The following is a 16373-nucleotide window of genomic DNA, read 5'->3' on the forward strand; positions in this document are numbered from 1 at the left end:
TTTTGAGGCAGGGCCTCGCTAAACTGCCCCGGCTGGCCTGGAACTTGCCATCCTCCCGCCTTAGCCTCCTGAGTCGCTAGGATTACACATAGCGCCGGGGAGTGTGCTACTTTTACAATGCAGCGACCAGCACTTACGGCGCAGCCTCCAACGCGAGGCCGCGCCGCGGGCTCCCAGAAAGCTCGTGCCCCGCCAGAGCGCGGCGCCCGGAAGCTCGCGCCTGCGCACACGGCTGCCTGCGCCGAGGCGCCGGCCGCGCGGGACTTCGTGGAGTCTCGCGAGCGCGGCGCGGGGACGGCGACGGCGGGCCCAGCGCGCTTGGCCGGCCCAGAGCGCTTTCCGGCCCTGCGTTGCCCCGCCGGCCCGGCCCCGCCCCGCCCGGGCAGCATGGGGGACAACACCAGCCCCATCAGCGTGATTCTGGTGAGCTCGGGCAGCAGGGGCAATAAGCTGCTGTTCAGGTACCCCTTCCAGAGAAGCCGGGAGCACCCCGCGGCGCAGACAAGTAAGTGGCGCCGGCGGCGGCCGCGGGGACCCGCCGCCCGCGGCCGCCGCCGCCTCCTCAGCTGCTCTGCGGCCTGGTCTTAATACCACACGCCGGGCAGGTGACGAAGAGGAGGCTGCGCGCTTCTGGACCTGGGCCTCCAGGCCCCCTTTCGGAGGCAGCTGCGGTTCGGTGTCCGCGCGCCTTCCCAGAACCGTCCGCGTCTAAGCACCAGTGGAAGCACTCGCACCCCGCCCGCCGCGGGCCTCGTTCCCGCCCGAGTCTGCACCCAGGGTCCGCCCCTGCGCGGCCTCGTCCCAGTCTGCACCCAGGGTCCACCCCTGCGCGGCCTCGTCCCAGTCTGCACCCAGGGTCCACCCCTGCGCGGCCTCGTCCCAGTCTGCACCCAGGGTCCGCCCCTGCGCGACCCTCGTCCCAGTCTGCACCCAGGGTCCACCCCTGCGCGACCCTCGTCCCAGTCTGCACCCAGGGTCCACCCCTGCGCGGCCTCGTCCCACTCTGCACCCAGGGTCCACCCCTGCGCGGCCTCGTCCCAGTCTGCACCCAGGGTCCACCCCTGCGCGGCCTCGTCCCAGTCTGCACCCAGGGTCCACCCCTGCGCGGCCTCGTCCCAGTCTGCACCCAGGGTCCACCCCTGCGCGGCCTCGTCCCAGTCTGCACCCAAGGTCCACCCCTGCGCGACCCTCGTCCCAGTCTGCACCCAAGGTCCACCCCTGCGCGACCCTCGTCCCAGTCTGCACCCAGGGTCCGCCCCTGCGCGACCCTCGTCCCAGTCTGCACCCAGGGTCCACCCCTGCGCGACCCTCGTCCCAGTCTGCACCCAGGGTCCGCCCCTGCGCGGCCTCGTCCCAGTCTGCACCCAGGGTCCGCCCCTGCGCGACCCTCGTCCCAGTCTGCACCCAGGGTCCGCCCCTGCGCCGCCTCTGCTTTGCCACCGCTGCACTTCTGCCCGGTGAATACTCGCAGACCGTGCCCTCTGGTCCTCCAATGGCCGTGCACGTTTTCGGTCTTTTGCTGATACACACTGCACATGTTCTTTGCGATATCATTTTGCAGAATTTTTGTAGCAACCAGTTCCAGAAGTAGCCTAAGGGAGAGAGTTTATTTGGTAATGGGGATGGCACGAAGGGCACTTAACTCCTGAGCCACATCCCTAGCCCTTTTTACTTTTTATTTGAGACCGAGTCTCATTAAGTTGCTGAGTCTGGCCTCCAACGCCTCCTTCCTCACCCTCCCAAATTGCTGGGATTACAGATGTATGCCACGGCACCGGGCACATTTAGTTTTTGTTTTGTTTTTTCAGTTGTCAGTGGACCTTTATTTTATTTACATGCCGTGCTGAGAATCGAACCATGTGTGCCTCACACATGCTAGGCAAGCGCTTTACCACTAAGCTACAACCCCAGCCTCCTACATTTAGTTTTATTTTTTATTTAAAAATTTTTTTTTAGTTGTTGATGAACTTCCATTTATTTATTTTTAATTTATATGCGGTGCAGAGAATCGAACTCAGTGCCTCACACATGCTAGGCAGAAGTTCCACCACTGAGCCACAACCCAGCCCGACAACCCCAGCCCCACATTTAGTTTTAATACATTAATTTTTCAATTCTTGTTGATCTAATAGGTGAAGAATTGAATCTGAGTGAGTGTGTTTTCTGTTTTCAGAACCATTTATATTTCCAGTGAATGATCTATTCATATCCTTTGCCTCATTTTCTCTTGGAATTGTTTGATTTTGATTTTTTTCAGATTTAAGATAAAAGGCTTTTGTGACAAAGCTGTAAATATGTACCCAGTTTGTTTCTGTGTAGTTAGTTCTTGGCAGGGTGTTGACTTTTATGGAGTCAGGTCTTCAATCTAATCTGTTGTGGTTTCCAAGTTTTGTTATGCTTAAGGACTCCTGCTTGCCAAGATTATTACAACAAAAGTTTGCTGAGTTTTCCTTGGATGTTTATTTTCTCTTGTTTATTTTTTGTGGTAGTGGGGATTGAACCCAGGGCCTCACCCATGCTAGTCAAAGGCTCCACCACTGAGCTTCATTCCCAGCCCTTTTTATTTTTTGTCTTGAGACAGGGACTTGCTAAGTTACTTACAGCTTCACTAATTTGCTGAGACTGGCTTCCAACTTAGAATCCTTCTGCCTCAGCCTCCCCAGCTGCTGGGAGCCTGTGCTTGCCTTCATGCAGATGTTTCTGGAAAGGCACTCGGGAGGCATGGCTGTGTCCGTAGTGCCTGACTAGCTTCTTTCTGTAACTTATTATACTCTCAGGGTTTGTCACTTCTTGCTTTTCCTTGTCATTGTTGTCCTGGTCATTTTTTTATTACTTTTCACTGAAAACTTTAGCATCGACTGTTTTAGGCCCCAGTCCCAAGCTGTATTTATTTATTTATTTATTTTTTAAATTATATATACATATATTTTTAGTTGTTGATGGACATTTATTTATTTATTTATATGTGGTGTAGAGGATTGAACCCAGTGCCTCCCATGTGCCAGGCAAGTGCTCTGCTACTGAGCCACAACCCCAGCCCTCAAGCTGTATTTATTTATTTATTTATTTATTTATTCATTCATTCATTCATTCATTCATTCAGTACTTGGGATTGAACCAAGCATTCTCCACTGGGCTGGCTCTGGATCACCCACACCTCTTGTTTTTATTTTGAGATAGAGTCTGAGTTTGCCAGCTGGCCTTGAACTTGAGATCCTCCACCCTCAGCTTCCTGAGTAGCTGGGCTGGCAGGTGTGCAGCAGGCCTAGCCTCTGCAGGTGGCCGTAAGCCTGTTGATTAACAGAAAGACATCTTCATGTTGCATCTTTCTGTTCCAGAAAAGAGTGTGCCGGCTGTAATCCTCTCATTGTTAAACTAGGTGTTTAAACTGTATTATTCTTTTTGTTTGGGCATATGAAGGTTATCATATGTACATTTAAAAATTCTTTAGTTTTTTTCAACCTAATTGCCATCTTGCACTGAGAGTGTGCATATGTACACACATATACAATGTATACATCCGTCTTATAAGTAGGGGGAACACCTGCAATCCCAGAGCTTCCAGAGACTGAGGCAGGAGGGTTGCAAGTTGGAGACCAACCTCAGCAACTTAGCAGACTGTCTCAAGATAAAGGAAAAGGACTGGGGATGTGGCTTAGTGGTAGGGCACCCTGAGTCAGTTCCCAGTAGCCACCCCCACAACAAAAATTAACACCAGAGCAAAAATATCTCCCCATATTTTTGTGATTTCTTGGAAACCATCATTTTTTCTGAAAAAAATTTTATAGTATGATATATATGACATGAAATTTGCCATTTTAACCATTTTTAAGTGTATAATTCAGTGGCATTAATTACATTTGTTACAGTGTGCAGTCTTTGACTCTTTTCTGGTTCTAAACTTTTTTAACCTCTACTTGGAAACTAGTCATTAAGCACTGACTCATTGCCTCCAGCTCCCAGCCCCTGCTGACCTCTGCGCTATCTTCTGAATTTACTTATTCTCAATATTCCATGCAATTAGGATATTTGTCCTTCTGAGTCAGGATTTTTTCATTCAGCATAATGTTTGCAACATTCACACATGCTTATTCATTTGCATGGCTGCATACTGTTCCTTTGCATGGATGCACTGTGTTTTGAAACCATAGATCCTAGGGAGTCCACAGTCTAGTGTGTGGCAAGATCCTGCTTTCTTAGCCTTTCTCCCCCTTTTTCTGCTCACTCAGATAAGCCACGTAGCAGATATGCTGTTAACAACGCGGGTGACCATGCTGATGACCAGGATGGTGACTCCAGGTAAGGTGCCGAAGGCAAGGATGGGGTCGTGCTCCTAGGCATGGGCACAGCCCCGCCCTACCCTTGATACAGACATTGGCCCCTGAGAAGTCTGGCGTCCTCTCTGCTCAGTGGGCGCTTCCAGGTAGGTGAGCTTAGGGTTACTCTGCCAGTCTTTCTGGCTTGCTGGGTACTCTGGGCACATGCTATAGTCGTGGGCTGTGTGGTGTGGCTGGTAAAGTAGGTCTGAGGACGGGTGGAGCCGAGTCTGTGCAGGACGTTTGTGTCCTATTAGAGGAAAGCAGGCCCCTTTGCTGTGCTCACACCTGGTTCCTCCACTACGCACCCTAAGGTCAGATGTGGGCACTCAGGGACAGCATGGCCGGCCAGGTCCCTCCTGGGGCTGGCCTGACCCTCGACACTTCTTTAGGGTCAGAGTGTCCTCTGGGTCTTGCTCCTCCCCATGTTTGCTCTGCTGTTCTCTGAGAGGCACTGTGAAGGTAGAAACTTCATAAGTGACCACTTCTGTCTTCTCATGATCATTTTAGAGGCTGGTTAATGATAAGCCCAGGTGCAGGAGGGAGGTTGTAAAGTACCTACCCTGAGCTCCCTGGACCCGACACGGCCTGTGCAGTGAGTTAGTGCCACTCCCCGTGGTTGTCTGACAGTGCAGCACACCGCATGGCGAGGTCAGTTCTGAGAGGGTTTTGCCCTCTGGCATGACCTGAGCGTGCGCTTCGTGAGGGGGACTAGCCAGCAGGGACTGCTGGGTAGGGGACTGTGGGCTCTCCAGGGGGTCTTCATGTGGAGCCTGTGGTCATCCTGCTCTCTAGGGTGGTGGCCTGGAACAAGCTCAAGTGCCACAGGCACATGGCAGGCTCTCGCCCCGCACACTGCACAGGTGCTGGTGCGTTCCTCTCCCACGATCTCCTCACAAACTTCGCTGAGCATGAGCGTTGGTCTGAAGACTCAAATGTCTCGGAACAGCCTGGGCGGAGGGGTTTCCTGGGAAGCCTGGTACGCCTAATACCTGCAGTTAATTTTCAGAGACTCATAGTGACTATAAAGATGTTTCCTAGGGAATTCGTTCAGTATTTAACATAGTGAAGAGGGAAATCCCTGGAGGGGAGTGCTTCTCTTCAGAAGTTCCTTTATTGGGAATTGCTTCATAATTTAGGACTAGGGCTGTAGCTCAGTTGTTGGGCCTTGCCTAGCATACTTAAGACCTGGGGTTCCATCCCCAATACTACCAGAAAAGAAAAAGGAATTACTTTGCTTGGTGATTTTAGCACATTCTGGTCTGTTGACCCTCCTGTTTTAGGGTTAGGCTAATTTCTTTGGGCGTCCAGGTCCTTGCTGCTTGGTGTCCCCCAGAGCCTGCCAGGCCCCTGCTCTTCCTGTCGTAGCTCGGTGGCTTCCTGAGGCAGTGTAGCGATTCAGCGGACCTGCTCCCTGTCCAAGTGACTGTCACTTGGAGTTGCTTTTCTCTTTGGGACCCTAGAATGCTCCTGCTTGTCAGTTTGCCAGATCGTGGACTCAGAGGAGTGAGGGTACAGAATGCGCTGCTCAGCGGCACAGCCCTGCCAGTGCGACCATTGAAACGGAAATTCACTGAAACTGCATAGGGTGAAACATCCAGCTCCTCAGTTGCACTGGACTTGTTTCAGGGGCTGGTTTTTTTAGGTATTTCATCAAGGTGTGCTTCAGGGTTAGGAGTTAACCTTTGTTTAAAACCCTCTTCTGGAATTCAGTATGAAGAGAAGAAAATGGGGACCATCCTGTGTCTTGAGACTTGCAGTTCAAGATCATAAAAGCGCAGTGTTCCTGTGGGTTGGGGGTCAGGGGCTGGGGTGCTCATGCTCAATGTGCTCTGTGACCCCACACTGGTTGGGGAAGTCACTAGGAAAGGTCTCCAAGAAAGCCTGGTATGGGCGCTCCCCTTCTGAGTGGATGTGTCTTCTGGCCCCCTCTGAGATTACAGGCAGCACTCTGGCCCCTCCCTCTGGGGGGATCATGGACTTGGAGGAGAGTGGGCCTCAGTGTCACATTCTCCTGGAAGCCGTGCTTTGGTCACAGTCCAGAAGATTCTCCCCCAGAGCTATGGTGGGCTTCCATCGCTGCCTGTAGCTCATGGGTGCCATCTGTGGGGTGCAGTCAGTCTGCCCTCCTTGGACCTGGCCACTCTTCCCACAGCAGGGGGTCTAGCCTGTGGGTGCCATTGCCAGGTAGCCCAGCTCCAGCACTGTCTGGCTCACAGCACACCTGTTTTCACCCCAGGCACACCTGAGGCTCACCAGGCTCTTGGTGGCTCGTGGTGGCTTTGCCCCCACCAACGTACTGAGGAGCTAGAAGAGGACCACATTCTCCCCATTCTGGATACTATGTCACAGTGAGGGGCACTTGCTGGGACAAGTGCAGGCTCCAAGTTCCGCCTCCAACTTTGTGCGCTTGAGCATCTTCCTCAGGCTGAGCCTTTGTTTGTCTTCTGTAAGTCGCCTGCCTGTGGCAGGCCCCACCTTCCGCTCCAGGTCTGGATGGCCTGGGAGCACCCTGCCTCTGTCAGTAAGTGGAACCTTGCCCACACCCAGACCCTGTGTGCTTGCTGCTTTGCCTTCAGAGGTATAGTTTGCATCGTGACCTGTCTGGTTGCAGGAGGGCTGACTGAGTCAGACTGGATCTGCTAGGATTCTGGCTTTCTGGTCAGCTTTTGGAAGGTGTCCTAACCCCCATACCACACAGCCCAATGAGCTAAGGTGTGGCACTGCTGGAAAGGGTGCTTCACTATTGTGTTTCTCGAGTGGGTCTCTGGCAGCATGGGGAGCAGCAGGGAGCCCTCTGGGCATGGTGCCCTTCCACTCCTAGGTGTGGGTGTCTTCTGTCTTCGGCATACTTGGGAAACAGAATGTCCCAGAATAAAAATCTCTTCTCAGGAACCTAAATTCTTAAATTCTTTATTGAAAGCGCAGGTTGGGTAGTGCAGAAACCCCAGCTGTTTTCTGCACAAGTGAATCTAACGTGACACCCTGACTGTTCCAGGTGGAAGCGCAGGGAGGCATCATTCACCTGGCACTTTAGTTTTCAGAAGGCTTTACCTTTGGGGATCCCATTTCGTTCTGTGCAGGTGGTTTCTTGTCATACAGAGGAGAAACCTATTTTTGGAAAGATGAGATACTTGTGCCCAGGTATCTGGCTAATTCTATGGCCCTGGAGTCTGGCCCATGTCTCCCAGCATTGTGCTTGCTTTTAAAAAGTGACTCTGGGGCTGGAGATGTAGCTCAGTTAGTAGAGTGCTTGCCTAGCAGGCACAAGACCCTAGGTTCAATCCCCAGCACCGCACACACAAAGTTAGAGGCAAGTCACTCCTGCCTGGTGCAGTGGACACCTGTGACCCCAGCTCCTTGGGAGTCTGAGGCAGGGGGCCTGTACATACATGGCCCTGCCTCAGAGTTAAACATAAGAGGGCTAGGTGTGTAACTCAGTGGTAGAATGCCCCTGGACTTAATCCCCAGTACTGCACACACAGAAAGAAAAGCAAGGAGGAGACCCCGTTCCCCAAACCTGTGTGCACGTGTAAGAATTTGAACTTCAGGGAGAAAGCCCTGGGGTAAGTAGGAGTGCCTGGGGCCCCTTTCTTGTCTGGTAAGCTGCCTGGTCTTGATGTTAGCAGTTAACACTTAGCGGTGGTGCCTCTACTGGACTTTAATACTGTTTTTGTAAAATAACCTTGTAACTTTTCATGGTTTTATAAAGCAGTGCTTCTGTTTGGTCTTGATGGTCCTGTTCCCATTTCAGCGAACCATGTCCTCCAACCGATGAGCAGTTGGTTGCAGGGTAAGACCGAGACTTCTCCACCATCTTTCTGTCTTGATTCCGGCTGCCCTCTCTTCTTGTAATTGTGCTTAATTCCTGTTTTCACTCAATGTTGAAAAATCACTAACGAGGCACACAGGCCCCAGCTTGTCCTCCCACAGAAGCCCGGGCTTCCCACTCTCCCTGCCCTTTCTCCACCCAGAGTTATTTAGCTAGGTCACATTACCTGAGAGGCCAAGCCATGGTTGGTGGCACCAGAGGGTCTTTTGGGACCAGGTGTGCCTTCAGACCTCTTCCTCAAGGAGGAGCCAGTAGTCCTGTGGAGGTGGTAGGTGAGCAGAGTGGAGTTTCTCACCTCCCTGCCCACTTCTGTGCTGAGACCCGTGGCTATGGCTTCTTGTCTTCAGTGTTCAGGTGCCTTAGTAGTGTCTCTGCCAAGGTCTGGTTGCCAAGGTGTGATGCTTGGATTTCGATGTTGTCGACTGAGCCCCGCAGAGGCAAAGATGTTCCTATGAGTGATCCTGAGCCGCTGCAGGAGGACAGGGATGAGATGGGACAGTCCTGTGTCCCGAATGGCACATCCCCTCTGGGCCTTGGAGGTACTTTCCTGTCTGTGAGCTCCCAGCAGGGAGGCAGGGAGCAGAGCTGAGCTCCCTTGCAGGCTACCTGCCCCTTTCTAGCCCACTGGAGAACAAGCCCCACTCCAGAGTGTCTGGCAGGAAGAGAAGCTCAGGTTTGTCATCTGGCTGGTAGAGCTTCCTAAATCTGCTTTTCTTGGGTTTCCAAGTTAGTCCAGAACTCTTTAGTTTTTGTAACAATTCTTTTAATGTGTTACATTTATCAGCTTTCACCAGAAAAACGCAATTGTTGCCACTTGCTTGTGGCAACTCTGTGTGAGTTGTCCCTGTCATTAATGCAGCAGCCCCACCTGAGGTATGAAGCCACAGTTTCTCATCCTGCCATGGATGCTAAGCTATGGTGAGTGGGTTTCTGTGTGGGGCACACTTGTTCAGGTGAGCAGAGTGGCCATCTGTCACCCTTTGGGGCATCTGAGTGGCTTCCATGGACAGCCACTTAAGGCCATGTGACTTTTAACTTCAGCAGCACAGGACTTTCCACCTGGCTCTCTTTGTGGATCTTGTCTGCAGGGGGAAGGAGCTTTTGATTTGCCTCTTGCAGGGCACTTGGGAGTTAGGTTTTATAGACATAAACAGAACCATTCCTGTTTGCCTCTGAGGATCCCAGGACCCGTCATCACTCAGCCGGAGTAGCTTGCATCCCTGGACTGGTGCCTGAGGGCTGGGGCTCAGGCTGAGTGCCTGCGGCTCTTCTTTTGGTGGGGATTTTATGCTATTTCAGGAAGAAGCAGGCTTTCTGAATTGGTGGGGGTTATTTTTCTGTCTGCTGTCTCTGGGTCCCAAGTCACTGGGTTACCACCCAGTGGAGGGTGTTTATTCATATGGGACATGACGTGCTGGCACTGGGTCAGCCCCTAGAGCAGGAGTGGTGTAGGGATTTCAGACTCTGAACCTCCTTCCAGATCACTGCCCCTCAGACAGGAGCTACGGGGCAGAGTGAGCTATGCAGTCTTTAAAGAAAACCTGTGATGCCTGAGGTCCGAGACACTGGGATCTGCTGTGTCTGCTTTAGTCCCTCCAGAGAACAGTGTTTCAGGGAGCAGAGACCAAGACATCTGCATGTCCTAGGATCGATCTTTCTTTTCTTTTCTTTTCTTTTTTTTTTCCTGGGATTGAACCCAGGGATGCTTAGCCACCGAGCCACATCCCCAGCGCTTGTTAATATTTTATTTAGAGACAGGGTCTTGCTAAGCTGCTTAGACTGGTCCTGCCTCAGCCTCAGCTGCTGGGATTACAGGCATGCGCCACCCCTCCCAGCCCCCAGGATGTTTCTAACAAGATCAGCTTGGGAGCAGTTGACAATCCCTGACTGCAAGACTCGAGGCAGCTCCTCTGGCCCGTCTCTGCACTGGATTTGTTGGGGTATTCAGGGTAACCCAGGACTACTGCAGGATCTTGCCAGTTCTGGAGGGAAGGCTGGAAACAACAGGAGCCCTCTGGCTTGGCAGCTGATTGCCCCTGACCTAGGAGACTGGGGAGAACTTGCAGGTACTTGTCTTGCATGTCATCCTGGGTCACTTGACCACAGCGAGGTCCTTGGCCTAGACTGACTCCAGGTCACCCCTCACACAGCTTTGTTTTGTGAAGGGTCTCCTGGAATCCACAGCCCTCAGACATTCGTCTGGAGCCAGCTGCTGTTTTGGAGGCAGGCTGCAGCCACTGTTGGTAGCCAACCTTTGTTTTTCATTTCTAATGGAGGGCTTACGATGATGGTCCCACCTCTGGGAGGGCATGACAAGGTGTACACTGCAAGTCTGTCCAGTGGCCTCTCAGGACTGTGGGGTTCCTCATCCAGGGACAGAATGTGTTCCTGGGCAGCAGGAGCAGCCTTCCCAGAGACACCACATCCTGTATCCTGAACTCGAGAAGCACTTTCCTTGGTGTGTAGAAGAGTGCGGTGCTTTCTACTCCTGGGTCCGTTGGGAGCAATGGTCTAGCACAACCATTCTAGAGTGGAGGCCAGGCCCTGGGCTCTGAGATAAGGGACAGTGCTGCACCCCAGCTGCCCCTCCCTGCAAACCATCTCCCTTATCCAGGTCCCCAGGTGGGAGGAGCTGGCGTTGTCAGAAGGGAGACAGATGTACAGGTGTGCCTTGGAAGGGCTGAGTTCCCATACCTGGCCGTTCCCTCCTCCTTTGGCACTCAGTTTTGTGCATCCCTGTGCTCCCGTGACAGGGTGGGTCTGCACAGTCCTCCTGCGTGGAAGTGGGAAAGTCTGAGCATTCAGGATGAGAAGGCAGGAAGGTGGCTAGCGTGCTGTGTGCACCACAGCCCAGTTCCCTGCTCCTTGGGTGGCACCGTCAAGGGTGCAGTCTGGCAAGCCAGCCCAGTAGCTGCTGGGAGGGCCCCCTCTGCCCGTGAGGCTTAGTGAGCTGTTCCTCGGGGCAGTCCCAACTCCAGCTCCTCTTAAACGCAAACTGCAGCTGTTCCTCTCCTAATTTCATAGAGCATGCAGAGATGATAGCATGTGCCTCCAGCCTGTGCTTCTCATGCCTTGAATCTGTGATTTTGGTGATTTTTGCCTCCCTAACCTTGGGATTGCTGCAAGAAAGCCACTGGGTACAGAGCAACCCACACGACTGCCATTCACAGAGACCCTCCCCTCTGGAGGTACAGGGCATGGTGTCATCATCCTTGGTTAACTTATTCTCCATTTAACCTTATTTCATCTTTAAGGTTTTCAGATGTTATTTTGGCAACAATTTTGGCAACCAAGTCTGAAATGTGCGGCCAAAAATTTGAACTGAAGATAGATAATGTGCGGTTTGTTGGGCACCCGACACTGCTGCAGCATGCTCTGGGGCAGGTATGTCCCTCCCTGGTCATTGTGATCCTCCTTAGGTAGGTAGGGCTCTCTCCCTAGGCAGGCCTGGCCCATCCTGAGCTCATGAGGCTCAGCATGGTGCTGACACTGGCTCTAGTGAGGGCGACTGTTAGGTGGCAGACCTGATCGGGCACTTTCCATGAGTGTGCACCTCCATAGGCCCTGGGGGTCTAGCAGAGAAGGAGGAGTCCTTGCCACACAGTGGTCTGTGGTTGGCTAGCAGGCATGAGGCATCCTAGGTGCTTCTGTCTCTCCCACTGTCTCCACTGCCCCATCCTGGCATCGAGCCCAGAGCCTTGCACTCTGCCACTGAGCTGCACCTCCAACCCTGTGATCAGCTTCTGCTGTTGGCACCCTGGATCTCTGTGGATGAGGCCTCCTTTGTTTACAGGTTACCTGTTTCTAAGGAATCCAAGAGACTAAGTTAGCCAGAATCTGTCAGCCCCTGAGCTTTCTACAAAAGGGTGCAAGCATTCCTTTTTGTTCTTTTGTTTTTGATTGTCCTGGAGATGGAACCCAGGTACTGCCTGTAGGTGGGAGTGGGAGAGTTGGCAGCTTGTGGGAGTGACCCGTAGGGCGCCTGGGGCTCTGGCTCCCCCTCGTGGTGATCCTTGCGGTTGGCTTTGCAGAGTTCCTTCATGCCTTTGGAGTGGGCATTTGAGTGCTTCAGCTTTTGTGATGAGTCTGGCTGGATGCCAGATGAGGACAGGGCTCTGGTGTGAGACTGACTGCCCTGTGTCCTCTGGGCCTGTTCAGGCTTCTGCTGGCCCTGAGCATTGTCCTGTCCCTACGTGGGCCTGAGTACTTGTCATACCTGGCAGAGGCAGCCTGGGAGGGTCAGGTGGACCCTGGGGCTGGCAGTGGGGTGGGATCTGGGCCCTCCAGCCCCCAGGCCCCTGCGTGTCCTGTCATTCTGCTTGCCTTGACCCCCCACTCCTGTCACAGCTGTAGATGCAGCAGATGCTCCTCGGAAACAAAGGCACCAATCACTTCTCAAAGACCTAGGGGCTCGTCTTCTGTTCTTCTATTCTCTGGGGTCTCTTGCATGCATGGCTCTCAACTTATTGCAATCATGCCTCTCTTACAGGTCTCCAAAACAGATCCGTCCCCGAAGAGGGAAGCGCCTACCATGATTCTTTTTAATGTGGTCTTCGCCCTGAGGGTGAGTGCTGGGTGGTAGCTGGGAGGGGAGGAGGGTAGGGCAGGAAGCAGCCCACTTCTGGTGAGTGTCATGACCGCGCAGATTGTGGTAGGCACTGCGCTTGTCCTCCCTGAAGTGCAGGCAGAGTCTGCCTTGTTGTGGCCCTCATAAAAATGGCAATATTTATTTACCATTTCCAAGGGTCCAGGTTAGCGACATCTGGGGCACTGAAGCCTCACCTGCCACTCAGTCTGCTCCTGGCCGCCATCCAGATCCGTTGTGCTTTCACTCTCCAGAGAGACACCTGCACCCTTTCCAGTTGTTGCCCCTTCCTCTGCTCTGGCCCCAGGTTGGCAGGCTGCTGTCTGTTCTGTGGACTCCCTGCTGTGCTGCACACAGAGGAGATCCTGCACCCGGGGCCTGGCCTCTGACCTTGGTCCCACTGGCAGGTTCTGAAGTTCCTTGGTGTGTGAGCCTTGTTTCTTTGTGGCTAGCACTGGTGCCTCGTGCCTCGACCACCCTTCAGCCATTGCTGGACATTTGAGGGTGGGGTGTTTGACTTTGATGAAGGATGCTGCTGGGGGTGTTCCTGTACGCATTTTCATCCTCCTCAGCACACCTGTGAGTGGAAGTTTGGGTCCTGTGGCACTTGTTGAGACTGAAGATTTCCAAACTGTTCTGTAGCATCTGTGCCCTTTTCCATTCTCACCAGCAATGTGCAAGGGTTCCCAATTCTACACATTCTCACCAACACTCTTTATTTTCCTCTTTCTTTCTTTCATTAAAACTAATTGTTTGTTTTTTCTTTTTCTTTTTGGTACTGGGTATTGAACCCAGGGGCACTCTATCACTGAGCCACATCCCCAGCCCTTTTGTATATTTTATTTAGTGACAGGGTCTCACTGAGTTGCTTAGGGCCTCGCTAAGTTGCTGAAACTGGCTTTGAACTTGTTGTCCTCCTGCCTCACCCACAGGAGCTGCTGGAATTACAGGTGTACACCACCATGCCTGGCCTATCTTTATTTTGAAAGGGGTCTCGCTAAGTTGCTGAGGCTGACTTTGAACTTGGATCCCCTTGCCTCAGCCTCCTGAGTAGGTGGGATCACAGGCGTGGCCACTGCACATGGCTAAGCCTGGTTGTTTCTTAAGGCAGCTCCCAGTTCTTTCTGAGGTTGTTTTCACTGGTTACAGGAAACACCTTTGTCATAAACCTGACAAAATGTAAGGGATACAAATAAATAGAAAGGTACCCCTAGGTGAGAATTGACTTATTTATTTTTTGATACTGGGAACTAAACCCAAGGATGCTTAAGCACTGAGCTACCTCCCTAGCTCTTTTCATTTTATTTTGAGACAGAGCCTTCCTATGGTGCCCAGGCTGGTCTTGGACTTGTGATCCTCCTACCACACAGGGAGCACACTTGTTTACCTTGAAAAGTTTTAAAACCCCCAACTAGAAAGAAGAGAATAGTCTGACAATTTTTCATGCCCGTCTCAGGATCCACAGCTGCTGCCTTTGCACTTGGCTCTGTCTGTTTCCGCCCCCTATTTCATGGCAAGTCCTGACCTCATGACTACTTGTTCCTGCACACTTGTGAAGCCTTCTCTGCAACGTGGCCACCCACCTTGTGCCACAAAGTCACGTCTGCAGACCCTCCCCATGGCACATTGGTGTCTGCTAGCACTTGGTGCACTGGGACTCCTGAGTGCAGACTCGCTTTCCAGTTGGTCTCTGGTCTGGGGCGAGCCATCTCTGCCAACTCCTCCCTTTGTCCTGCACAGGTTCCACATCTGGAGCTGGTCCCAGTGCACCCCTCAGGCCTGCTCTCTGCTTCTTTCCTGTAAATCGGAAGCTAAGTTTGAGGGTCAGGTTACATTGAAGACAAGAAGCCTGGTGGGTGATGCTGCCTTGAACTGGGCACTGCTCTGAGAGCCCTGAGGCAGGCATGTGCCAGGCAGGGGACTTCTCACACGTCGCTGCACAGCTGGGCCCACAGGCGCCTCAGGTGCTGTCAAGACTGAATGGACAGGACCCAGGTGTTGCAGTTCAGGTTGTCGGCCTCACCTGCGGCAGCACTTGATCAGCACATCAGGAAGCTCGGGGGGCCGGTGTGCCTTCTCTGGTGGCAGAGCGTTGTGCTCTTGGGGTGACTTGGTGATGGAAGGGAGAGTCGTATGTCCAGGATCATTCTCCACCCCACTGCTTTGCTCTTGAGTTTTTACACAGATTCTGAGTCTCTTTGTTTTGAGGTAACTGCTTATGCCCTGTGAATTGGCCCTGTAGATCAGGGACACTGTTAAGAGGCACCAAGGGGAGGGCAGTGCTACCTCTCTGTGAGTCTGCCTAGGTGCAGGCTGTCTGTGAACATGGATCCACTGGGAGTCTAGGATCATGCAGGTGAACCAAGTGCTAACACCTGGGTCTCTGCCCCAGCGCCTGACTGTGAGCCCAGAGATCTGGCCCTGCCTGCTGTTAACAGGAGGTTCTAATCGGTGGCACCACCTGTCCCATGCTGTCCCTCCACTTCCCCAGGCTGATTCAGCACTGCTGTTGGTCTCCAGAACCACCAGATCATGCTTGGCCCAGTTATCTGCTCTCCAGAGCTGGTCCACAGGCCCCACAGCTGTGCACTCCACCCTGGGCCTGGGCGGATACACCTGCCTGGCCAGCCGTGGCCCCTGATAGCTTCCGGAGGGGCAGGGTCCACTTCTGTTCCCGAGAGCCTCCTCATCTCATCAGCATGGGTGCAGAAGAAGCCCTGGGCAGGGCCTGGCAGGGGCCTGCAGGTCCTCTTGTTAGCTGGGGAGAGCTGCTTATGCTTGAGGATGGAAGAGTCATCCATACTGTGTGCCCTGTGTGGCCAGGCATGTCCGGCATGGTCAGTAGGACAGAGCTGAATGTGGACACTTGAAGGGCTTTGTCAAGGCAGTCTCTGTCTGAGTGCTTCATGTGTCTGATTCCTACACTTGGTCCTCATTGAGGGAGTTGCTGATGTCCCTTCTTAGATGAGGACCTGCCACCCAGGGTCACACAGCAGGTGGGTGGAGTCTGCCCTTAGCCACAGCCTGCTTTTCTTACCATCCTGGCATGGTAAGATGTGTGTGGAGCCCCCTCTGTGCAGCCATCTATGCAACCCTCCCAAGAGTAAGGAATGGGGACTGGCATTTCTGGAGAGGCACAGGAAATCTCTGGCAGTAATGGCCTCCAGAGAGGCACCTAGGGAGAGGAGTGGATAGAAGGCTGCTTTCATGGTTTACATTTTTTTTTTTCTTCTTGGCACTGAGGATGGAACCCAGGGACGTTTAACCACTGAACTGCACCCCAGACCTTTTTATTTTATTTTGAGACAGGGTCTTGCTAAGTTGCTGAGGCTGGCTTCAAACTTGGGATCCTTCTGCCTAAGCCTTCAGGTAGCTGGAAGGACAGGCAAGTGCTACTGTCCTGGCCTGTTACTTCATTTGCACCTGTGTGCACGTTTGGATGTGTGTGGCTTCTCTCCTGCAGGCCAACGCTGACCCTTCGGTGATCAACTGTCTGCATACCCTGTCCCGGCGCATTGCCACGGTGCTGCAGCACGAGGAGCGCCGCTGCCAGTACCTCACTCGGGAGGCCAAGCTGATCCTGGCGCTGCAGGACGAGGTGTCCGCCGTGGCTGACGGTGCGCAGCAGCGAGCGTGGTCA

At 53.1% G+C, this 16373-nt stretch overlaps 1 protein-coding gene across 13 annotated transcripts in view; it reads left to right on the top strand.

Annotated features, from left to right (window-relative positions):
• Window positions 1-281: 281 nt before the first annotated feature.
• Window positions 282-16373, top strand: part of Nprl3 (NPR3 like, GATOR1 complex subunit) — a 33303-nt gene continuing 17211 nt past the window's right edge. For 2 of the 13 annotated variants that reach the window (XM_047533442.1, XM_047533443.1), the window contains exons 1-6: window positions 283-505; window positions 4230-4299; window positions 8071-8109; window positions 11403-11532; window positions 12638-12712; window positions 16197-16350. In XM_047533442.1, the coding sequence (XP_047389398.1) occupies window positions 388-505; window positions 4230-4299; window positions 8071-8109; window positions 11403-11532; window positions 12638-12712; window positions 16197-16350 (586 nt within the window). In that variant the 5' untranslated portion in view covers window positions 283-387. Of the gene's footprint in view, window positions 506-4229; window positions 4300-4402; window positions 4424-8028; window positions 8110-10022; window positions 10215-11402; window positions 11533-12637; window positions 12713-16196; window positions 16370-16373 lie in introns of those variants that run through there. The other 11 variants (XM_047533441.1, XM_047533439.1, XM_047533445.1 and 8 more) reach the window with 11 other exon arrangements.

Source organism: Sciurus carolinensis, chromosome 18 (genome assembly GCF_902686445.1).
Source record: "Sciurus carolinensis chromosome 18, mSciCar1.2, whole genome shotgun sequence".
NCBI classification, from domain to species: Eukaryota; Metazoa; Chordata; class Mammalia; order Rodentia; family Sciuridae; genus Sciurus; species Sciurus carolinensis.